Source organism: Natrix helvetica, assembly GCF_964273705.1.
Source record: "Natrix helvetica genome assembly, chromosome: 1".
NCBI lineage: Eukaryota > Metazoa > Chordata > Lepidosauria > Squamata > Natricidae > Natrix > Natrix helvetica.
Genome location: NC_138548.1, coordinates 151,645,484 through 151,670,223, shown reverse-complemented (window position 1 = coordinate 151,670,223; position 24,740 = coordinate 151,645,484). Strand labels below are relative to the sequence as shown.

The window sequence follows — 24,740 nt, the reverse complement described above, 5'->3', positions numbered from 1 at the left end:
CCCACCTTCTGCAAAGGCAAAAAAGTCACAATACGTCCAGAGGTCGGTTTCTGCTGGCATTACTGCCAGTTCGGTACATGCATGATTTTGCACGCATGCACTCCCTTGGCTCACGCACACGCCTGACATGTACTTCATGCACATACACAGTTGCTTCTAAATAGATCTGCGCATGCGCGGAACATTTTAAAAGATCAAAAAAGATGTAGGGGCAACCAGGGAACCGGTCCAGGGGCATGACGAGCATGCTGTTCCTACCTATTCGGTGACCTAGTCGCCATTCCCACTACTGGTTCCACCAAACCAGTGCGAACCAGTAGGAACTCACCTCTGGATACGTCACAATGCATCATGTTAGGCAATCGAGTTTGACACCCGTGATAAATATATAAACAAATGTTACATATTTTTATAAATATGACATGCCTTGAAATTGAATATGCATTATTTATTTCCTTTCACAGAAACATTATCAACTTGGATTGGAGGAGATGAAAAAGAAAGGCCATGACTTAAGATTGGATGCTATTGAAATCCAGCATGCCAAGTCTTCTAGGAATATTGCTAGTGAGGTATTGTCTGCTAATCTTTGGCATTTCCACAGTTGTTTCATCTTCTGTAAAATGAATAGTTAATATTTTGTTCATATGTTTTAATAAATATGTCCGAAGGGATCATATAGGACCCTGACAATCAAACCATACCTGTCATTGCTTATAGTTCATTCATCAGGTATTGGCTGTTGGTGGATCATAACTATATAAAAAGAGGGCACAATGCAATGTATAGTGTTGAAGTGTTGAAATATAATTTTAGTAATAGATTATGTATAATTTATAAAATTGATGTTTTGTTTATGTTTCATTGTTAGTACAAGTACAAAGAAGGCTACCGTAAGCAAGTGGGACACCACATTGGATGCCGGGATATCCACGATGATCCCAAACTAGTGTTGGCAATGCATGTAGCTAAACTGCAGAGTGAAAGGGAGTACAAGAAATATTTTGAGAAGTCTAAAACCAAGTTCAATAGTCCAGTGGACATGCTGTCCATCTTGTTGGCCAAGAAATGTCAGAAGTTGGTTAGTGACATTGATTATCGCCGCTATCTCCATGAATGGATATGTTTGCCTGACCAGAATGATGTCATTCAAGCCAAGAAAGCCTATGACCTACAGAGTGATGTGAGTAGAAAGTTACTGCATCTTGCATTATAGTTTTGGCGTCTTAGCTTATTTTGTCTCCTAATGCATTTGGTGAATTATTATGGTTGCATCTATAGTAACCCAAGTCCTGCATGCATTCTGCAGCCATCATCATCATCAAAAAATAAAATAAAATCCCATTTCTGATTGAATGTTAAATAGAACAGAGTTGGCTATCCATATATAGAGAATCATTTGCATAGAATTATATTTTTTTTTCTTTATTCCTGTATATTGACCATTTGTTTTAAATTTTAATCATATTTTGGTATAAAAAATAGGTAAACCTGTGATACATCTGTGCTGCTTTGCACTGAGTAGGATTATTGTAAGCAGAGTTACTTTATAAAAAGTACAATTTTCTGTAACTGACTCTTGTAAAAACTATGTGGCTTAGAAAGAGGATCAAGAGAAATTTATTTTTCAAGTATTCTCACAAGCTAGTATGAGGAAACCTTTTATGCCTTTTATGTTTTATTATTGTTCATAACCCACCCATGTTATTTTACGATAGATAAAATGGACAATTGTATAACTAAATAAATATGTAGGTGACACCACATTTACAGTATGTCAGCTGAATTGCTCTGTGTTGAGATAAGAGTAATTATACATTAACTTTGAGTAGAGAAGCCTCAGTGGTGTTTTTAGTAAGTGGAAGTAGTATCTTAATAGAGTGATGCGTTTCTTTGTAGAATCTTTACAAGTCAGATCTGGAATGGCTGCGTGGGATTGGATGGATGCCAGAAGGCTCTGTGGATGTGGTCAGAGTGAAAAAGGCTCAAGATCTTGTGAATGACAGGTTGTACAAACAACGCCCAGATGCATTGAAATTTACCTGTATACCTGACCCACCTCCAGTCATCCTGGCTAAGATCAATGCTCAACAGATCAGTGAGGTAAACTGAATGTAGTCACTACCTCTGTGTTATATGTGGAATGATAATGGTTGATTTTTACTCAGTCTTTCCTTCTTCCCTTTCTTAGAACCTGTATCGTGAAGCGTGGGATAATGAGAAGACACAGATTAATATTCCTCTTGATACCCCTGAAATACTGCTCTCCAAGATGAATGCTGTGAATGTTAGCCATGTAAGATAATTAACTAATTGTATAAATTTTGTTAAGAATGTCAATGTTCTTTTATTACATTGTCCTAGATATATTGTCCTACATGTTAATTGCTCTTAAAAACATAAAGGTATTTGAGTTATAAGTTGCAGGTCTATTCTGTATTTTATTTTAAGAACAACAATTAAACTGATATTTCAATCTCAGGAACCAAAGAAGCATATATATAGAATTATTAAATTGTCCTATTATAATTTTTTTTGACAGATCATGTAGTATGATTTGAAAAAAATGGTTTTAAATAAAATGCAAATGGGTCATGTAGTGTGATGATTTAAAAATAGTTTTAAATAAGATACAAATCACTGCAATAACAACAGAATATAGATATATACACATACTTGCATATGCTCAAACATGTGCATAATTATAAAGAATAAAAGAACATCATAGGAATAAAATAAAGATAGCAAAACAGGAAACAAATGATTGAAGAAAAAAGATCCATATACTACGAGAGGATAAAGAGAGGATTTCATATAGAGGATTAGAGAGAAATCACAGAGAGTATTTATAGCAGCTAAGGTTAAATTGGATCTCCTTTGCATCTCTTGAATATTCCTTGAAATACACTAATCTTATCTATTAGGAATCAAGAAAGGAAGAAGGAAAATTATTGTCTTATTTGCTGAAACAACAAAAACAATGACATTTTACATCTGTAATTCAGGCCAGCGATGGTCAATTACAAATTGACCATCGAATCAATGAATTAATAGTTTTGTTATTTTTACACTGAGTTTAAATGACTTGGGAACATCTGTAATTGAACAGTAAATTATTATTTTTTGAAATATAATTGAAAGGGGAGAAATTTCTTAGGAAGATAAAAAATAAATTGGCACAACCAGTGGTATAATCAGTTTGGCAATAGCATGCTACATTGGAATTAGTTGTTTTAACTTTGCTGGTTGCTGAAAAAGTTCATGTGGTTCAGAAATTAATTAATTGCATTCTAAGAAGGCATGGATTTCCACCATCTTTTGTCCACTGGCTTATTTCTGACTAGATATGCGTAGGAATGTTCTTTTGAGGAATATCTGTAATCTCGTGTAATTCATTCAGAATTTTTTTGACTATATTGAAATTTGTGCTTATATTTCAATTGCAGAAACATTATACTGGAGCCTGGGATGAAGCCAAAGCAAAAGGTTATGACTTTAAAGTGGATGCTCTTTCATTCAAGCATGCAAAATCTTCCAGAGAAATTGCCAGTGAGGTATGAACTCTGTTATTTAAATGTTGCTTCTAAAATTACTGTATTATTTCATATCAAACAGATGGCAGAGCGTGCTATTAGATATCTTCATCTGAAACACATAGATTCAACCAGTTGCTATTGTTCAAGGTTATTATATTTCTGCATATATTCTCCATTTTTTTATATTTGAGATTTTTAAAATTTGAGATTTTAATATCAGCTTATATTCAAGCTTTTAAATTTTTATTTTTATTTATTTTATTAACTGCCAAAGAGATAACAGGTGAGATATTTAAGTAAAAGGCATATTTTATGTTCTAAAGTTTTGAATTCAACATTTCTTTCTCCTGCCATTTTAAAAAGGAGAAATCACTTTTAGTATATTGCTTTACAATCAGTTGTTAAACTTATTATATATGGTTGATGTTCACTTACAAAACAACATTCCTAAATTCTAATGTGTTCAAATATTATTGAATGGTTACTTATTAATGATGAAATCGACTTGTTCATTCATGCGTAGTCTCTGAATCATTAAAACACCAATTTTCACACTGTCTGGCATCATCCTAATCATTTCAATTGTTCTTTGCTTTGCTTTCCTCTTCAGTATAAATACAAACAAACTTACGAGAAACAGAAAGGTCATTACATTGGAACCCCATCAGTCAAGGAGGATCCTAAACTTTCATGGGCTGCTCGGGTAATGAAGATGCAAAATGACCGTCTCTATAAACAAGCGTATCACAGTTCAAAAGACAAGATCACAATCCCCTACGAAATGGTGGCTATCCAGGCAGCCAAACAAGGGCAGGCTATAGCCAGTGACATTGATTACCATCGTTATCTGCACCAGTGGTCTTGTCTGCCGGATCAGAATGATGTGATCCAAGCAAAGAAAGCGTATGAACTTCAGAGTGACGTAAGTATACTTCTGGCAGGAATAGCCAACACCACAGATGTATAGAGTCAAGATTCAGAATGATCTTGGCAGACTTGAACACTGGTCCCTAACTAAGAAAATGAAGTTCAATGCTAAGAAAAGTAGGGTTTTACACTTAGGCAAAGTGAACAGGTATAGAATTGACTCAATAGTAGTAATTGTGATAAGGATCGTGGAGTCCTAGTGGACAATCACTTAAATATGTGCAGCAATGTGCTGCAACAACAAAAAAAGCTAACACAGTGCTAGATTGCATTAACAGAGGGATAGAATCAAGATCAAGTGCAGTGTTAGTCCTGCTTCATAATGCCTTGAATAATGCCAAAGACCACACCTGTAATATTGCATCCAGTTTTGGTTGCCACGATATAAAAAAGTTGTTGAGAATTCCCAAAATATACAGATCTGCTTTGGCTGCTCCAAATATACATACATATCAAAAACTTTTGAACAAACAATTGGGCAAAGTCTAATATCTTTTAAAAACTTGCTTAAGTTTTGATCTGTTTTCATTTAGGGCATTGTAGGAGTGCACTTCAATAGAATAAGAGTTCTCCAAATTGATTGCCATACATTCTATGCCTTAATAACATTTCTGTCTTCTTAATCAAGATGATTAACAGATTTGAATTTTCTGGTACCTTTGTTCCTTTATCTAGTTTGATTTTATTTCATTTTTATTGTTTCATAAATTTAACCATTTAAAATTAATTGAACAACTTTAGTCAGGACTTTCTGACATCCTTTAAATGATATACTATATAACCGATCTATTTATTGCGTAAGAGTATTTGTTAAAAAAAATGAGTTTAATAATCTTATTCATCTTTTGTGACCCATTGTCTCATAGAATTTGTATAAAGCTGATCTGGAATGGCTTCGTGGGATTGGATGGATGCCGGAAGGCTCTGTGGATGTGGTCAGAGTGAAAAAGGCTCAAGATCTCGTGAATGACAGGTTATATAAACTACGCCCAGATGCACTAAAATTTACCAGTATAGCTGATCCACCTCCAGTTGTCCTGGCTAAGGTCAATGCTCAACAGATCAGTGAGGTAAACTGAAATCTAGTTACTACCTCTGAGTAATGTGGCTGAGATACAGTGGCCATTGAAAATTAAAGGAATATTGAAATGGCAATTGAAAAATGTTTTTCCTTCTTCCTATTCTTAGCACCTGTATCGTGAAGCATGGGATAATGAGAAGGCACAGATTAATATTCCTGTCGATACCCCTGAAATACTGCTCTCCAAGATGAATGCTGTGAATGTTAGCCATGTAAGATAATTTTATTTGTTAATGTACGGCTGTTCGTCTATCAGATCAAACTCTGAGCAATCAAAATAAAATATAGACATTAACAGTAAAACACGAATGGCAAAACTTAGGTTGAGGCTCTCTCATTTAAAAATGCAAAACGCCTACAACATGAATCCATAATGAGATTTATTTCTGAATAAATGTGCATAGGACTTCGTGCTTAATCAAGAAGTATCTGTAGTTTATTTTCTTCCAGCCTTGAACATTGTTTATGTGTTTTAATTGCAGAAACATTATACTGGAGCCTGGGATGAAGCCAAAGCAAAAGGCTATGACTTTAAAGTTGACGCTCTTTCATTTAAGCATGCGAAATCTTCCAGAGAAATTGCCAGTGAGGTATGAGGCCTATTGTTTAAATATAACTGCTGATGCCACTGAATATTTTCATATCACCCACCTAACAAAGGGTGCAACTTTTTCAAAACTTAAATTTCTACGTAAACTTCATATCATACAAGGCACATCCCAGCAGAGTTTTGATGTTTTTACATAATTATTTTTCATATTGATTGCTGTAGACATGTGTTTAATATAAATGAAAATGATTTTTACTTGGAACTGCCAGTCAGATAACTATGAAACATTTAATTTATATAATGTTTGGTTTGAAAGGGAATATTTTATTCAAAAAGCATTCCTTATTTACTAAATACGCCACTTTAAACTAACATTTTCAAAGAGGAAATCAATATTTTAAATATTGTTTTATAATGGTTTATTACACAATGCCTAGCCTACAAAACAACAGTCCTAAAGATACATGCATTCAACATCTACTGAATGGGAACAACTTAATAATGAAATCTACCTGTTCCTTCATTGAAGGTCCTCCTGTTGTTAAAATACTAATTTTTACAAACTGCATTATACTAATGAATGGTTTAGAATTATGAATTCTATCTGTTCCTTCACTCAAAGTCCTCCAGTCATTAAAATACTAATTTTCACACTAACTGAAACAATTCTTATCCTTTAATAGCTCTTTACTTTGCTTTTCTCTTCAGTATAAATACAAACAAACTTACGAGAGACAGAAAGGTCATTACATTGGAACCCCATCAGTCAAGGAGGATCCTAAGCTTTCATGGGCTGCTCGGGTAATGAAGATGCAAAATGACCGTCTCTATAAACAAGCATACCACAGTTCAAAAGACAAGATCACCATCCCCTACGAAATGGTCGCTATCCAGGCAGCCAAACAAGGGCAGGCTTTAGCCAGCGACATTGATTACCATCATTATCTGCACCAGTGGTCTTGTCTGCCGGATCAGAATGATGTGATCCAAGCAAAGAAAGCCTATGGACTTCAGAGCGATGTAAGTACACCATTACAAGATTACATAGCTGCACCATGGTCAGGAACACAACAAAAAAGACCCTGAAGTGCGTAGGTGTAGAACCGATGCTTTGCACTTCAGCTTCCATTAACTTTCTCCCTGCCACATTAATCCCCATATCTGAAGAATGTAAGATTTAGAAGGTGCTCTTGGAAATTATCTTAATTTTACTTTTATTTCCTTGATTACATTGTTCCTTCACTGAAATCTTCGTTGAGCGTAGTTAGCATTTGCAAGTCATATTTGAACACCATGCTGTGATGGTGGGAATATTTTTAAATGTTGATCACAGAGATAAGAATTTTCAAAGAGCTTTGACTTTCCAAAATGTAGATAACCCTAAAAAGCATTTGACAACCAATCAGCACATTCTAAGAAACTTTTTTATATTTGCTGGCATAAATTGCACTAAATTAACTTATTTTGAATTTAGGGTATTGTATGATTGTACTGCAATTGATTCAGAAAGAGTTGTCTAGAATGTTTGGTGTACTTTCCGTTTGAATTTTTGGTAGTTTTGTTCCATTATCTATTTTGATTGTTTTGTTTTATAAGGCGATTAATCCATTTAAAAATAACTAAACCACATTAGTCAGGATTTTCTAATATTCTATCAATTCTATTTACCACATGAAATATTTGCTAAAAATATGAGCTCAATGAGTTTATTTTTCTTTTATGATCCATTGTCTCATAGAATTTGTATAAATCGGATCTGGAATGGCTTCGTGGGATTGGATGGATGCCGGAAGGCTCTGTGGATGTGGTCAGAGTGAAAAGGGCACAAGATCTTGTGAATGAGAGGTTATACAAACTACGCCCAGATGCTCTGAAATTTACCAGTATACCTGACCCACCCCCGGTTGTCCTGGCTAAGGTCAATGCTCAACAGATCAGTGAGGTAAACTGATATCTAGTTACTACCTCTGTGTAATGTGGCTGAAATATAGTGGCCTTTAAAAAATTAGAAGTATTTACACAAAACAATTGACAATTATTGTTGCTTCCTTCCTTTCTTAGAACCTGTATCGTGAAGCATGGGATAAAGAGAAGGCACAGATTAATATTCCTCTCGATACTCCTGAAATACTGCTCTCCAAGATGAATGCTGTGAATGTTAGCCATGTAAGACAATTTTATGTTAGTTTATAATCAAATTTAAACAGCTAGTCATCTGTCAGATGAAACTCTGCACAGTCAAAATACAATGTAGATATTAATAATAAAACAAGAATGGCAGAACGTTGGTTGAGGATCTCTCATTAAAAATGTAAAATACCTACAGCACGCATTCATTTGCACACTCACATTTGCGAAACGGTAGCAAATGTAAGTTTATTTCACCCCTGGGTAAAATCATCCAGCAGTCTGATGTAGACATTAATTAGAAGTGTGGGGAAAAAACAGAAGAGCAGAGGTCTAGTGCATGACATTTCCCGTCTGAAATAAGCCATGGAAAAATGAAACCCATAGCAACTTTCTTCTCCCAAACCTGTCTGTCATCCTGGGAGGATACAATGATCAATGGTTTCAGAAGCCATTGAGAGAATTTTGAAATGGCACAAGGGAGATGTTTTTGTTTTGTAACTTTGGTTGAGAAGGCTATTAAAAAGAACAAGATGTCCTGAGTGTAGCAAAAAACATGGCATTTTGGAATAGAGTTTTGTTACTTCAAGTGTTACGATTCCCTTTCTTGCATACTTACATCATTGGCAATTCATAATAAGCTCTATTTGGTCTATTAATATAAATTCATAATAGTGATATTAAACAAGTAAAATTGTTATAAGTTATTTAATCATGTGTGCATGCATAAATATGCATGCAAATGTATACTGAATTTATGCAGTGTCCATCCCATTATTTATTCTGAAAATTCAAATTTTTCACATATTGCAGTGCATTTGTCTACAGATGTCTTCTGAAGGACAGTCAAATAGAAATAATGAGGTTTATTTCTGAGCATAGGACTTCATGTTTAATTGAGGGATATCTGTAGTTTATTTTCTTCCAGCCTTGAACATTGTTTATATGTTTTAATTGCAGAAACATTATACTGGAGCCTGGGATGAAGCCAAAGCAAAAGGCTATGACTTTAAAGTTGATGCTCTTTCATTCAAGCATGCAAAATCTTCCAGAGAAATTGCCAGTGAGGTATGAGGCCGATTGTTTACATATACAGTATCTGCTGATATCCCTGAATATTTTCACATCAGCATCTGGCATAAATGTGGAATTTATTTATTATATTTATCAATATAAACTTTATATTGATTCAACCACATACAAGGTACCCTATGTAGAGTTTTGATGTTCTTACACCATTATTTTTCTTATTGGTTGCTGCAGAAATAATATCTTAAAACAAATGAAAGCAATTTTTTTACTTGGAACTGCCAGTCAGATAACTATGAAATATTTAATTTATATTCTGTTTGTTTTGAAAGGGAATCTTTTATTCACAAACCACTTTGCATTTATTAAATATGTCATTTTAAGCCATGCTTTAAAAGGAAAATCACATTTTTAAAATATTGTTTTATAATGGTTTAATAAACTATATAATATGTTGTTGCATAACCCTAATCATGGCTCTTTACTTTGCTTTCCTCTTCAGTATAAATACAAACAAACTTACGAGAAACAGAAAGGTCATTACATTGGAACCCCATCAGTCAAGGAGGATCCTAAGCTTTCATGGGCTGCTCGGGTAATGAAGATGCAAAATGACCGTCTCTATAAACAAGCGTATCACAGTTCAAAAGACAAGATCACCATCCCCTACGAAATGGTGGCTATCCAGGCAGCCAAACAAGGGCAGGCTTTAGCCAGCGACATTGATTACCATCATTATCTGCACCAGTGGTCTTGTCTGCCAGATCAGAATGATGTGATCCAAGCAAAGAAAGCCTATGGACTTCAGAGCGATGTAAGTATACCAGTGGTTTACAAGATTATGTAGCTGCACCATGGTCAGTAACACAACAAAAGTGACCTTGAAGTTGGTAGCTATAGAACAGGTGCTTTGCACTTCAGCTTCCATTATCCCGACTGCCACATTAATCCCCATGTCTGAAGAATGTAAGTTTTAGAATGTGCTCTTGAAAATTACCTTAATTCTACTTTTATATCCTTGATTACATTGTTGCTTCACTGAAGTCTTTTTTGAGTGCAGCTAGCCATTGCATGTCGTATTAGAACACCATGCTGTGATGGATGAAATATTTTAAAATGTTTATCACAGAGATAAGAATTTTAAATGTGGTTTCATTTTTAAAGTGATCATAGAAGAAATTTAAGGACAAATCAATTGGGCAGAGTCTAATATATTTTTAAAATTTCCTTGCTTATGTTGCACCGAACTCTTGAATTTAAGGAGTTTTATGAATTCATATTAGTTGATTCAGGGAGAGTTATTCAGAATCACTAGTGTATCATGCCATGACTGAATACGTTTCCTACAGAGGTAGTATGCTGCCGGTTCATTCTGGTTTGGACGAACCAGTAGTGGCAGCGGCGCGAGGCTTCGCCCACCCACCCAGACGTCATCAAGGAACTTCTGTGCATGCGCGCTCCCACTACCAAACCGGTAGTGAAGAAAATAAAATACCATTACTGGTTTGCTACCTACTTAATCAACAGTTTAGCACATTTGCATTTTTTGGTATCTTTGTTCCAATATCTAACTTGACTATCTTGCATTTTTGTTGTTTCACAAGGAGGATTAATCCATTTAAAAATAATTCAACAATATTAATCAGAATTTTCTGATATTCTACTAATCTACTTACCAGATAAAAATATTTGCTAAAAATGTAAACTTAATCATTTTATTATTATTATTTTGACCCATTGTCTCATAGAATTTGTATAAATCTGATCTGGAATGGCTCCGTGGGATTGGATGGATGCCGGAAGGCTCTGTGGATGTGGTCAGAGTGAAAAGGGCTCAAGATCTCATTAATGAGAGGTTGTACAAACTACGCCCAGACGCTCTGAAATTTACCAGTATACCTGACCCACCCCCGGTTGTCCTGGCTAAGGTCAATGCACAACAGATCAGTGAGGTAAATTGAAATGTAGTCACTACTACTGTAAAATGTGGCTGAAATACATTGGCCTTTAAAAAATTAAAAGGATTTTCACAAAGCAATTGACACTTGTCTTTCCTTCCTTCCTTCCTTCCTTCCTTAGAACCTGTATCGTGAAGCGTGGGATAAAGAGAAGGCACAGATTAATATTCCTCTTGATACCCCTTCAATGCTGCTCTCCAAGATGAATGCTGTGAATGTTAGCAATGTAAGATAATTAACTAACTGTATGCATTCTTTTGTTAAGCATATTACTATTCCTTTGTTTATTACATTGTCTTAGTTATACCCTCCTGTTAGTTGCTGTTTATTTTCTTTTGTTAAGTATGCATCCCAAATTTTGTGGCTAAATCGATATAAATTCAAAACATTGTACAGTGGACATACTACTATAACAGCCATAAATAAGCTAATTATTTTGGACAAACAAGCTCCAAATATGATTGCCTAGCATGAATTTCACCATTTCCATTGTATTTATGCAATGCTTGTCCCACTGCTCATTCTGAAAATTTATATTTTTCACACTTTACTCTTCAGTAATGCCACACCTCAGTTGTCCCTGGGAGCAAAGTAAGTTAATCATAGTGGTACCTATATCTAATATAGGCCCATAAGACTGTATGTTTAATTGAGAACTGTCTATAGTTTTATTGTCATCCTGCATTTTCTGATTATATTGAAAAGTATACATGTATTCTAATTGCAGAAACATTATACAGGAGCCTGGGATGATGCCAAAGCAAAAGGTTATGACTTTAAAGTGGATGCTCTTTCATTCAAGCATGCAAAATCTTCCAGAGAAATTGCCAGTGAGGTATGAGCTCTGTTTAATGTTGCCTCTAAAACAACTCTTAACTTTTCATATCGCACAGATGGCAGAGTATCAATGAAACACATTGATCCAACAATATACAAGTTGCTATTGTTCAAGGATATGCCATTTTTGCACTTATCTCCACTCTTTTACATTTATGTGCTTAGAAATTTGAGATTTAAAATTGTATTAAAATCAAGTAGTTTAATGCGTGTTTTATTCTGAATTGCCAAAAAAGCAACCATTGAGATATTTCAATAAAAGGAGTTTTTTTTATACCCTAATGATGTTGGATTCAATGAATGTTATTTTCTATTGCCATTTTTCAAACAGTAACAAAGTTACTGTTTTTAAACATAGTTTTAGAATGGTTTAATAAACTACATTACTTTGATACATTAATTATAAAATATACTATTGAATGGTTTATTCTAAACCATTTATTGTAAACTTTAGAATTATGAATTCTACCTGTTCCTTCATTCAAAGTCCTCCAGTCATTAAAATACTAATTTTCACACTAACTGGAACAATTCTTATCCTTTAATAGCTCTTTACTTTGCTTTTTTCCTCAGTATAAATACAAACAAACTTACGAGAAACAGAAAGGTCATTACATTGGAACCCCATCAGTCAAAGAGGATCCTAAGCTTTCATGGGCTGCTCGGGTAATGAAGATGCAAAATGACCGTCTCTATAAACAAGCATACCACAGTTCAAAAGCCAAGATCACCATCCCCTACGAAATGGTGGCTATCCAGGCAGCCAAACAAGGGCAGGCTTTAGCCAGCGACATTGATTACCATCGTTATCTGCACCAGTGGTCTTGTCTGCCAGATCAGAACGATGTGATCCAAGCAAAGAAAGCATATGAACTTCAGAGCGATGTAAGTACACCAATGGCTTACAAGTACATTGATGCACCATGGTCAGGAACACAACAAAAGCTATGAAGTACACAGCTATAGAACAGATGTATTGCAATTCAATATCCCTGTCAGTGGGAATGTATTGAGAATTCGAATCCTCATATCTGAAGAATGCAATTTGGAAGAAATGTTTTTGAGGACTATCTTAATTCTACTTTTGTTTCCCATGATTACATCTGCCAAAAAGTATGACCAGAAATATTGTTCCTCCATTGACGTATTCACTGAACAAAGTTAATCTTGGCAGGCCCTATGGGAAAACCATACTGGTGATGGTGAAAATATTTTAAAGTGACTTATTATTTAGATAAGAATTTTCTAAAATGTCACATATAGCAAATTTACCAATTACCTAGTGGATGCAGTTGAGTATCGTTTTTAAACCTGCTTTCTCAATTCATTTAATTGTAATTCACTGGAGTTTATATGTTTGTTCAGAGATATAGAAAGACTTACGTAGCCTATTTTGGATATTATGCCAAGCTTTGGAATGCTTTTTATTCACTTAATCCAGGTAATTAATACATATGGAAAGTGCCGTTAATGTCAGAGGATGTATGACTATTTCTAACTTCATTTGTCCAATTTATCAACCTTTTGCCTTAGAACAAAGAAAGTAAGGAACACTAATTACTAAAAGAATTAATTATAAATTGGTCAGAATTGATGTCCCATTAGTTGTCATCACATAAGTGTTTATTTCATAAAAAAATTAACTACCTCCCCCCCTCCCACTTTCTGATCTCATAGGCTGTGTATAAGTCAGATCTAGAATGGCTCCGTGGGATTGGATGGATACCAAGTGGATCTCCAATAGTGAACAGAGTTAAATTTGCCCAAGAAATCCTCAGTGACAATGTATACCGCACTCCTGCTGACCGTCTGAAGTTCACCAACATTGTTGACACACCGGACGTTCTCCTTGCTAAAACCAACGCGGCGCAAATCAGTATTGTATGTTAATTCTTTTCAGTAGCTTAACAAACGTTCAGGACAATAAGTCCTATTAATTTTTTTTGATATTTGATATGAAATTAGTTTTCTCCCTTTAAAAGTTAAAATGTGATTAGATAAGAATAACACCAAATCAATAAGTAACCACTTCTTTATTTTGTATAGCCTAAATACCGAGAAGTTTGGGATAAAGATAAAGTTATGATCCATGTGATGCCTGACACACCTGAAATAATGCTTTCCAAGGCCAATTCCATCAACATAAGCAATGTAAGTATATTTCTACCATACTTGCTAAGATCTTTAGATTAAAACTGCTTTATACATTGCTTTTTCTCACCTTATAACACCTTAGTTTTCTACTTTCGAAGGCTTCATAGTTTTTTGAAACAAAATGGACACTTGAGACAAAATGTGAGGAATACCAGTTGAATAATTATATCTGGACCTCTTAGTAACATTTTTTTTTCCTTTACTGGCCAGCTGTGAAATATTATTCCAGATCAATTCATTATGACAATAGTGCTGTTTTTTATACTTTGCAAACTGTTGGTTGCCTTGTGCAATATTTTCAATGCTTTGACCCAAACTTTGTTTGGATACAATGCCATATATAATCATATATATTCTATATTATACCAGAATACATGGCCTAACCTGGAGGCTGATCTTTTATACAGATAGTCCTCGACTTACAACAGTTCATTTAGTGAATGTTCAAAGTTACAACGGCCCTGAAAAAAGTGACTCATGACCATTTTTCACACTGACAATCACTTCAGCCCCATGGTCACATGATCAAAATGCTTGGCAACTGGTTCATATTTATTGGATTGGAGGAGGAGCTTCCGAGGCAGATGGCGGCTGCCGTGTGAGCTCCGCAAAATTGCGGAGGGGTTTTCCATCTGGGAGAGGTGCTGCCGAACCCTAATGCTACTCTGAGGGTCGTGCTTTGTCGACGACCCCCCCCCGATTCTGCCCTGGCCAGGAGGGGCCGGGCAGGGCGTTTGGGGCGGTCAGCTGGCTAGCGAGAAGCTGAAACACCGAAGGACGCCGAGGACGCCGAGGACGCCGAACGCGCCAGCGCTTAGGCGGAGAATGGAATGGAGAATGGAATGGAGTGGAGAAGGAGAACGGAATGGAGTGGAGAAGGAGTTATGGAATGGTTTGCTGGCTGTGGCTGTGGCTTCCCATCTGGCTAGTGAGAGCACCAGATGGGGAGCGTGGAGCGCGGAGCTGAGCGTGGAGCGTGGAGCGCGGAGCTGAGTGTGGAGTGTGGAGTGTGGAGTGTGGAGCTGAGCTGAGTGTCAGGCGGCTAGAGAGGAACGGAGGAACGGAGGAACGGAGAAGAACGGAGATACGAAGTGGGTCTCGTTTGGCTGTGGTTGCCCGTCTGGCTGGTGAGAGCGCCAGACGTGGAGCATGGAACGGATCATCTGGCACCAAACAGAGAACGGAGTGTGGGAGGCGTGAGGGAGAAGCGCGGAGAGGCTGGAGAGACAGGAAGATGATGAGAAAGATTGCAAGTATGTCGGTCTGTTGGCGTGCTGGCGTGTTGGCGTGTGGGCGTGCTAGCCGGGGCGTTGGCCAGAAACCTGGAGGACTGCCTCGTTGTGTGAGAGGCGAGAAGGGAGACGGAGGAAGATCTGAACGAAGCAGCTATAGGAGGGGTGAGCCGGTTAAAGTTTCTCAGAGCAGAGCAGACACAATTAAATGGCAAACCTAGAACCTAGGTTTGAATCCTTGATACTATTCTGATTGTGACCTTGGCGTTTGCTTTTAACATCTTTTTAAACATCTTTTAAATATCTGCTTTTTAACATCGTTTTAACATCTGCTTTGCCGGTTCCTACACCATCTTGAAACTCTCCTGAATGAAACCCGGGGAGGCGACTAGCCCATTAACTCACCCTTTTCATCTTGGGTCAGGAAAACCTTCTCGACAAACAAATGATTTTACATCTATTTCTTCAGCACCAGTTACCAACTAACTGTACCCCATGATTCCATTTCTATGTACACGAAGCCGGAATTACTGCGGCTGCGGGAATCCCCTTTCTCGCAGGTCTGGCCTTCAGCCCTTTCGAGGGCCCACCTTGAGGATGGGTTTATTAACCCTGAGAGGTGGAGGAAGCGCAAATTAAGGGGTTTTTTAGTAAAATATTTTTTAAGAATTTGTAGGGATCCTGGGGTTGGGGGGTGGGAGGAGGGGGGGGAACAGGTCAGGAGGGATGGTAGAGCCAGGCATCTAGGTGTGGTCGAAGGAGGAGGGAGCGGAGTGGGGGAGGAGAAGGAAGATAGCATTCCTGTGCAGGGCACTTTAATACCAACGGTCGTAGGGAGGGGCAGGTGCGAGGACAGTTTAAGAGCACGTAGTCGGTTGGGAGACCGGGGTTTTTGGTCATTCCCGGTCGTTTGTACCAACCCCTGCATACTAGGTGGTCAGGATCTACAGACCCAAGGCCTGAGACTGCTGTTATGCAATGCGAGGTCCGTTGTCAATAAGGCCCCCCTCATCCACGATCTAATTTTGGAGGGGGACCCGGACCTCGCCGGAATAACCGAGACCTGGTTGGGCCACGAGGGAGGTCTACCCCTTGTGGAAATGTGCCCTCCAGGTTATCGAGCATTTCACCAGCCTCGGGCCCAGGGAAGGGGCGGTGGGGTAGCAGTGATTATCCGGGAAGACTTAGAGCCGAGAGAGTTCACTGTGCCGCAGACATCCGGGTGTGAGTCCCTCGTCGTGAGATGGGGCCCAGGGAGGCAGTTGGGCCTGCTGATAGTATACCTGGCTCCTCGCTATACTTCAGCGGCCCTGCCCGAACTCCTTGAGCTGATCTCATCGGTGGCGGTTGAGACCCCCAAACTTTTAGTGATGGGGGATTTTAATCTGCCGTCGATGGGAGAAGCGTCTGAGGGGGTTCGGGAGTTCATGGCTTCCATGACAGCCATGGACCTGACCCAGTTAATTCAGGGCCCTACTCATGAGGGAGGCCACACCCTGGACCTTGTTTTTGTCTCTGGCCAGTGGACGAGTGATCTGGGAATAGGGGATCTAGACACTATTCCCCTGTCATGGTCGGATCACTCACTTCTCCGGCTGGACTTCCCTGGTGCTACCCCCCGCCGCGAGGAGGCGGAACTGGAAGGTATTAGATGGTTCCGCCCCAAGCGCCTGATGGAACCGGATAGGTTCCAGACGGAACTTGGGCCACCTCCTGTGGACCTGACCCGCCCCCGAGTAGAGGACCTGGTAGTCGCATGGAATAGTGCGGCTACCGGGGCCCTAGACCGGGTGGCGCCTTTGCGGCCTCTCCTGCGGCGAAGAACCACCCTGGCACCTTGGTTTACCGAGGAGCTAAGGGTGATGAAACGCCACAAGAGACGCCTAGAGAGTCGTTGGAGATCCTCCCGTTCCGAATTTGACCGAGCACAGGCACGAGCTTATTTGAAGACGTACCTTGTGGCACTAAGAGCGGCCAAACGTCAACATTGCGCCGCTCTTATTGCGTCTGCAGATAACCGCCCTGCCGCCCTGTTTCGGGTGACCCGTTCCCTCTTGTTTGAGAGACCACGGGAAGCCCCTCTACAGGGTAGAGCAGAGGAGTTTGGGAATTATCTACAGGACAAAGTCGCTCAAATCCGGATGGGATGGACCCCTTTCAGTGGTTCAGTAGAGACGCCCGTTGCGAGTCTTGAGGGACCGCTTTGGGAGGAGTTTGACTCGGTTGCCATCGAGGATTTGGACAGGTTGCGTGGACGTCTGCGACCCACCACATGTTTATTGGACCCGTGTCCCTCCTGGCTTGTACTGGCATCCTGGGAGGTTACGCGCGACTGGCTCCTGGGCCTGGTGAACGCCTCGTTGGGTGAGGGGTCTCTACCGGCCGCCTTGAAAGAGGCGGTGGTGAGGCCCCTGCTCAAGAAGCCTTCCCTGGACCCAACGGACCTAGTCAATTATCGTCCAGTCTCCAACCTTCCTTTTTTAGCGAAGGTTGTAGAGAGTGTGGTAGCACAGCAGTTCCCACGTCACCTGGAGGAAAATGATTATCTAGACCCGCGCCAGTCCGGCTTCCGACCCGGGCACAGCACGGAGACGGCCTTGGTCGCATTGGTCGATGATCTCTGGAGGGCCAGAGATAGGGGTTGTTCCTCTATCCTGGTCCTATTAGATCTCTCGGCGGCGTTCGATACCATCGACCATGGTATCCTGTTGCACCGGCTAGAGGGGCTGGGAGTCAGAGGCACCGTTTTACGGTGGTTTGGCTCCTACCTCTCTGGTCGGACGCAACGTGTGTTGACAGGGGAGCAGAGTTCGACCCGGAGGCCACTCACATGTGGAGTGCCACAGGGATCGGTGCTCTCGCCCCTCCTGTTCAACACATATATGAAACCGCTGGGCGAGATCATCCGTGGTTTTGGAGTGGGATATCATCTGTATGCTGATGATACTCAGCTATACATTTCCACTCCGAACCACCCCAATGAGGCCGTCGAAATGATGTCCCGGTGCCTGGAGGCCGTACGGGTCTGGATGGATGGCAACCGACTAAAACTCAACCCTTCCAAGACGGAGTGGCTGTGGCTTCCGGCCTCCCGGTTCAACCAGGTGCTTCCATCTCTGGCCATCGGGGGCGTCCAACTAGCCCCCATGGAACAGGTGCGCAATTTGGGCGTCCTCCTGGATACCCGGCTGTCCATGGATAACCATGTAACAGCCGTGGCAAGGGGGGCGTTCCATCAGGTTCGCCTGATGCGCCAATTGCGCCCCTTATTGGACCGGGATGCCCTACGCACAGTCACCCATGCGCTAGTGACGTCTCGCCTGGATTACTGCAATGCTCTCTACATGGGGCTTCCCTTGAGATGCACTCGGAGACTACAGTTGGTCCAGAACGCGGCCGCGCGGGTGATTATGGGGAGGACCAGATACTCCCCTGTAACACCTCTCCTGCGCGAGCTGCACTGGCTGCCTGTGGTCTACCGAGTGCGTTTCAAGGTTTTGATTATGATCTTTAAAGCGCTCCATGGCACAGGGCCTAGTTATATGCAGGATCGCATCCTGCCCCACACATCCCTACGACCAATTCGCTCACACAGAGAGGGACTTCTCCGGGTGCCGTCCGCCAAACAGTGTCGGGGGGCGACACCCAGGAGCAGAGCCTTCTCTGTGATGGGCCCAGCCCTATGGAATGACCTCCCCCGTGACATCAGGATTACTTCCGATCTCCGCTCCTTCCGTGTACAGCTGAAGACCCACCTCTTTCAATTATCCGGCCTGGCTCAATCGCAATCGTAATTTTCCCATTCCTCCAAACTGTTTTTTAAATTGTTCTTAAATATTAATTTTATTGGGTTTTTACAATTGGGGTATTTTAAAGTAGATTTTTAACTGTCTATTGTTGTAATTTGTTTCCTCCTCCGTGTATATGTATATGTGTTGTGTATGTATGTACGTTTGGTGTTGTTATGTATTTTATGTTATATGCTCCATTGTACGCCGCCCCGAGTCCTACTTGGAAAGGGAGCGGCTAATAAATCCAAATTTATTATTTATTATTATTATTATTATGATGGTTGCATTGTCCCAGGCTCCCGTGATCCCCTTTTGCGACCTTCTGACAAGCAAAGCCAGATTCAGTTAACAACAGTGTTACTAATTTAACAAATGCAAAGATTCACTTATCAACTGTGGTGAGAAAAGACCTAAAATGGAGCAAACTCACTTAACAAATGTTTCACTCAGCAACATGAAGTTTGGGCTCCATTGTGGTCGTAACTCAAGGACTGCTTGTATTCCGTAATTAATGGAAAAGTGATTCAAAAAAAAAATACATGAAACTTTCATTCATTAACCATAACTGAAGAAATTAAAAACTAAAAAAGAAAAAAGAAACAAGCAGATGTGGCAAAAGAATATTCAAAATATTGTTGTGAATTGTTTTTTTTTTTTTTTTGTATTTGTTTTTTTTGCAGAAACTCTATAGGGATGCTTGGGACGATGTAAAGAAATACATTGATTACAGGTCAGACGCAATTCCAATCAGAACAGCCAAAGCCTCAAGACAAATTGCCAGTGATGTAAGTATATTAACTACATGTTCTTATCTTGTGTGTGTGTGTGTGTGTGAACTCTAGACCTTCACCAGGGTAAATAGGTGGCATTATATATATATAAAAGAAATCAAATATTTTTATATCTCAGTTCGCTGCAAAGTAAGAGATTGCAAGCATAATTCAACTATTGTGAATAAACTCTGCAAGCAACAGTTCTGGCACATGAAGTTATATATATTTACTGGATATTTAGATTAGCATTGTAATCCACAATATGTTTATTCTGATAAAAGTTCTACCACTCAATATGCCTGAAAGATACTTAAAACTTTATAAGTTCATCTTCATTTTGGGTGACTACAGGGTGACCTAAATTGCTATCAGCATTTGCACAAAATAGAAAGAAAACCAACTATAAATTGCTTGGTGGCATATATGTTTAGTCCAGTGGTGGGTTCAGCTGAACTGGTAGTAACTTGGTGGCCTGGGTTGCTGGAACCGGCAGTGAACCAGGCCCGCCACACCCCCGAACTGGTTCTCTCCTACAGCGCTGCCATCTGTTTTTTTGATTATGCGCATGCGCAGAGCAATTTTAGCTGTACTCTGCATGCGCGTGCAGCGTCCCTGAGCGAACCAGCAATAGTCTCTGCCGGAACCCACCCCTGGCTTAATCAATCAATCAATTGACGAATCAACCAATTCTACATAATATTATAGAACCCATTCGCCAGTACTGTCTTCCCTGATGCCTTTTGACATTTCAGTCTAGCCTACTACCTGGAACTTCCTTGATACAATGTTGGCCAGAAGTTTTACCATGCTGCTATTAAATAGGTTTTACTCTAAAGGTTCCTAGACTTAGAATAAAAGATTGTAGTGGTTAGAAATGCACTTTGGTTAGAAACAAACAGCAACTATAAACCAACTATAACAGAAGGAGGCTCCATAGCCATTAGTTCCCCAGCACCCGAGAGAACAAAATTATTAAAAACTAGAAGATCTAAAATATAAATTAATACATATACAAAAAGCAAACATCTAAAAGAAGGGGTAAGAACATTACATTGGTATATGGGAGTATAAAAGTACTAAGTTCCAAAGCAATATAATATGGTAAGTTAGTCATTAAATCTAGTTTATAAAGTTTAGACCCAATCACAGATCATTATCCAATGAATTTTGAGTGCTGCTGCACAGAACTCGGCAACATTATATGTTGTAGCATGGTTGGTATCTGAAGCATCCATGTGGGAGCCACACAAATTTCTAGGGACTATTGTTCTAGAGCAGGGGTGTCAAACTCGTGGTATCACGTTGTCGTCATGTGCTGTATCGTGACATTTTTCCCCTTCAGTGGGTGTGGCAAGTGCATGACACATCTGGCCTGCAGGCCACGAGTTTGACACCCCTGTTCTAGAGGGCAGATATTGCAACAAGGCTCTCTCATGCAATTCCTTTATAATTTATGATATTACAGATGGAAATTTTATTTCCATTTTTCTTTAAAATTAGTACAAGTACAAAGAAGGTTATCGTAAGCAAGTGGGACACCACGTTGGATTCCGGAATATCCATGATGATCCCAAGCTAGTGCTGGCGATGCGTGTAGCCAAATTGCAGAGTGAGAGGGAGTACAAGAAATATTTTGAGAAGTCTAAAACCAAGTTCAATAGTCCAGTGGACATGCTGTCCATCAAATTGGCCAAGAAATGTCAGAAGCTGGTTAGTGACATTGATTATCGCCGCTATCTCCATGAATGGATATGTTTGCCTGACCAGAATGATGTCATTCAAGCCAAGAAAGCCTATGACCTACAGAGTGATGTGAGTAGAAAATTAATTGCTTGTATTATTTTATTTTGACTATTGATCTTTACATTTTCCCTATTTGCTGTTCAAAATTGAAGTACTTGTATTGCTTCAATCATTATAAGTCATCTTTATATGAGTCAACCAGTTTCTATAAACATGATATTTATTGTAGGAATCATAACATGCAGATAACTATTTTAATGAAAATTAAAATTTCCAATCAGAATCCCACAGATGCATCCATGTAAATGAACATCATTGATTTCAAATAAATATGTATTTTAGGTCTCCAGTAAAATATGATACCAGATATTAAATGTGAATGTGAAAGAAAATGTTTATCAAACTATGGTAAGAAAATAGAAAGTGATTAAGTTAAACCAGCATCAAAATTGTAACAATATAATATTTTTTCCTTCTACACCGCGCCCAATTCATTTGCTCTTCTCTGTGAGAAAAGAGCAATTTTTATCTTTCAGTTAAAATGAATGAGAAATTGCCTGATGGAAAAAGTGTAAATAAGTCTCAACTCTTTTTTTTTTTTTTTTTGGTTTTTGCAGGCTGTTTATAAATCTGACCTAGAATGGTTACGGGGAATTGGCTGGATGCCAAGTGATTCTGTCTCTGTCAACCATGTCAAACATGCTCAGGCCCTTATTGATGAGGTAAGAGGTTTTCTCCTACAAAGATCTTTCTTGTTTCATACAGAAAACTCAATTTATAAAAATGTGGCTTTTCCACAGTGCAGACTTTAGTTCATACAAAACTGTTTCTCCTTCATGCATGGTTGTTCTTATGGACTGAGTATCCACTGAGTGATTTTTATTTATTTATTAGATGTATGCAGCGGTGAAATTCAATTTTTTTAAACTACTACTATCTATGGGCGTGGCTTGGTGGGCGTAGCAGGGGAAGGATATTGCAAAATCTCCATTCCCACTCCACTCTGGGGCCAGCCATAGGTGGTATTTGCCAGTTCTCCGAACTACTCAAAATTTCCGCTACTGGTTCTCTAGAACCTGTAAGAACCTGCTTAGTTTCACTCCTGGATGTATGTATCTGCCCATCTTAAAAAACAGCATTCTTGGTAGCGCACAACATCAATAAAAACAAAAGAAACAAAAACAAAAACAAAAAAGCTAATGTAAATTGTCTAATAATGTAATCTAATAATGTAAAAACCTTTAAATAATTAGCTATGGTTTATTTTACTGTGGTTTATTTGATATATTATCATTGGCTTATTTCATACACAGTGTTAAGTCAAAGCTAAAAAACAGATTTTGATTTAATGTGATATACAATATCCATGTTGTACTGCTCAAAAGGAACAGAAAGGTTGGGGTTTAATTTAATCCACTTTAATATTTATTTATTGGATTTATGTGCTGCCCATTTCATCTTGAGGCAACTCTAGATAGCTTCACAACACAATAAAAGCAACCAGATAAAATATTAAAACAATAAATATTACTATTAATTAGTTATTTAATTGTTTTAATAATTAGCACTGCTGTTTTTTAGCATAGTCCAGGAGAAGAGTTATTAAAAAAAGCAAAATCAAAAAGAATAGCTGTCAATGCAGATGAATATACAGGTAGTCCTAGACATACAACAGTTCATTTAGTGACCCGTTCAAACTTACAACGGCACTGAAAAAAGTGACTTATGACCATTTTTCACACTTATGACCATTGCAGCATTTGCACGGTCACATGATTTGCTTAACAAATGACTCACCTTTATGATGGTTGCCATGTCCCAGAGTCACGCAATCCCCTTTTGCGACCTTCGGACAAACAAAGTCAATAGGGAAATCAGATTCACTTAACAACTGTGTTTCTAATTCAAGAACTCCAATGATTCACTTAACAAATGTGGCAAGAAAAGTCATAAAATGGGACAAAACTCACTTAGCAACATAAACTTTGGATTCAATTGTGGCCGTAAGGACTCCCTGTATTTTCCTCTTGTCTTTCTTTCTTGCATGACTATTTATTTTTATTATTTGCCTTACCTCTGTATCCCTTTCTCTTTTTACAGAGGTTATATCGTACCAAAGCTGATAAACTGCCATTCACTCCGGTGGCTGACAGGGTTGATTATATCACAGCCAAACAAGGTGGAGAAATACTAAGCGATGTAAGTATTGACTTTTTGTTTCAGTCGTGTTACATTTGTCTCCAAGGATAAAGGGAATCAATCTTGGAAAAGGAAACAATATATTGTGAACAAATCACTATGGATGTTGATAACTCCAGCAGAGCTCACCCAGCTTCATGACTCTTGTGAACTGTGGCAGTAGGAAAATGACATTTTCACAACAACTACGTCAATTATTTTCCTGTACAGCATTCTTTAAACTTTAATCCTACTGACTCCTACCATCAGTAAATCCTTTATAAAGCAAACTAAGGAATGTCTCCTTTGCGTTCAAGTGCAAAGTATTGATTCTTGACAGCCATTTTCCACTGTGGGGGCTTAGAATCGGCCCAAATACCTCATAACTGGGCTGGCAGGATTACTTTGAAAATATGCTTCCAACCCTTCCCCTCCCCACAGCAATTTCCTTGATTTTATTTATTATTAATTGTTTATCTTGCCTTATTTTATAAATAACTCAAGGCAGAGGACATATCTAATACTCCTTCCTTCACAATGACAGCAGCCCGGTGAGGTGAGTTGGGCTGAGAGAGAGAGAGATCGAAGCCAGGCAGCCAGGTTGCATGCCTAAGGCGGAACTAGAACTCACAATCTCATGGTGATTGGCCCAAAGTCACCCTACCCTGTTGCATTTCATGCCTAAGGGTGGGACTACAGCTCTTAGGCACCTGCTTTCTATGACTTGCACTTTATCTACTACACCAAACTGATTTTAATTAAATTATGAGATCAAATAATAAATCAACCCTATGGTTACATACACGATTTTATTATTCATAAAT

At 39.0% G+C, this 24,740-nt stretch overlaps 1 protein-coding gene across 28 annotated transcripts in view; it reads left to right on the top strand.

Annotated features, from left to right (window-relative positions):
* NEB (nebulin) overlaps positions 1-24,740 on the top strand; it is a 222,684-nt gene that overhangs the window by 107,970 nt on the left and 89,974 nt on the right. For all 28 annotated transcript variants that reach the window (XM_081969965.1, XM_081969961.1, XM_081969959.1 and 25 more), the window contains exons 94-117: positions 465-572; positions 872-1,183; positions 1,900-2,103; positions 2,192-2,296; positions 3,447-3,554; positions 4,147-4,458; positions 5,330-5,533; positions 5,652-5,756; positions 6,027-6,134; positions 6,803-7,114; positions 7,833-8,036; positions 8,156-8,260; positions 9,182-9,289; positions 9,753-10,064; positions 10,999-11,202; positions 11,330-11,434; positions 11,936-12,043; positions 12,619-12,930; positions 13,723-13,926; positions 14,092-14,196; positions 19,903-20,007; positions 21,496-21,807; positions 22,356-22,460; positions 23,839-23,937. In XM_081969965.1, coding sequence (XP_081826091.1) covers positions 465-572; positions 872-1,183; positions 1,900-2,103; positions 2,192-2,296; positions 3,447-3,554; positions 4,147-4,458; positions 5,330-5,533; positions 5,652-5,756; positions 6,027-6,134; positions 6,803-7,114; positions 7,833-8,036; positions 8,156-8,260; positions 9,182-9,289; positions 9,753-10,064; positions 10,999-11,202; positions 11,330-11,434; positions 11,936-12,043; positions 12,619-12,930; positions 13,723-13,926; positions 14,092-14,196; positions 19,903-20,007; positions 21,496-21,807; positions 22,356-22,460; positions 23,839-23,937 — 4,266 coding nt within the window. The remainder of the gene's footprint in view (positions 1-464; positions 573-871; positions 1,184-1,899; positions 2,104-2,191; positions 2,297-3,446; positions 3,555-4,146; positions 4,459-5,329; positions 5,534-5,651; positions 5,757-6,026; positions 6,135-6,802; positions 7,115-7,832; positions 8,037-8,155; positions 8,261-9,181; positions 9,290-9,752; positions 10,065-10,998; positions 11,203-11,329; positions 11,435-11,935; positions 12,044-12,618; positions 12,931-13,722; positions 13,927-14,091; positions 14,197-19,902; positions 20,008-21,495; positions 21,808-22,355; positions 22,461-23,838; positions 23,938-24,740) is intronic.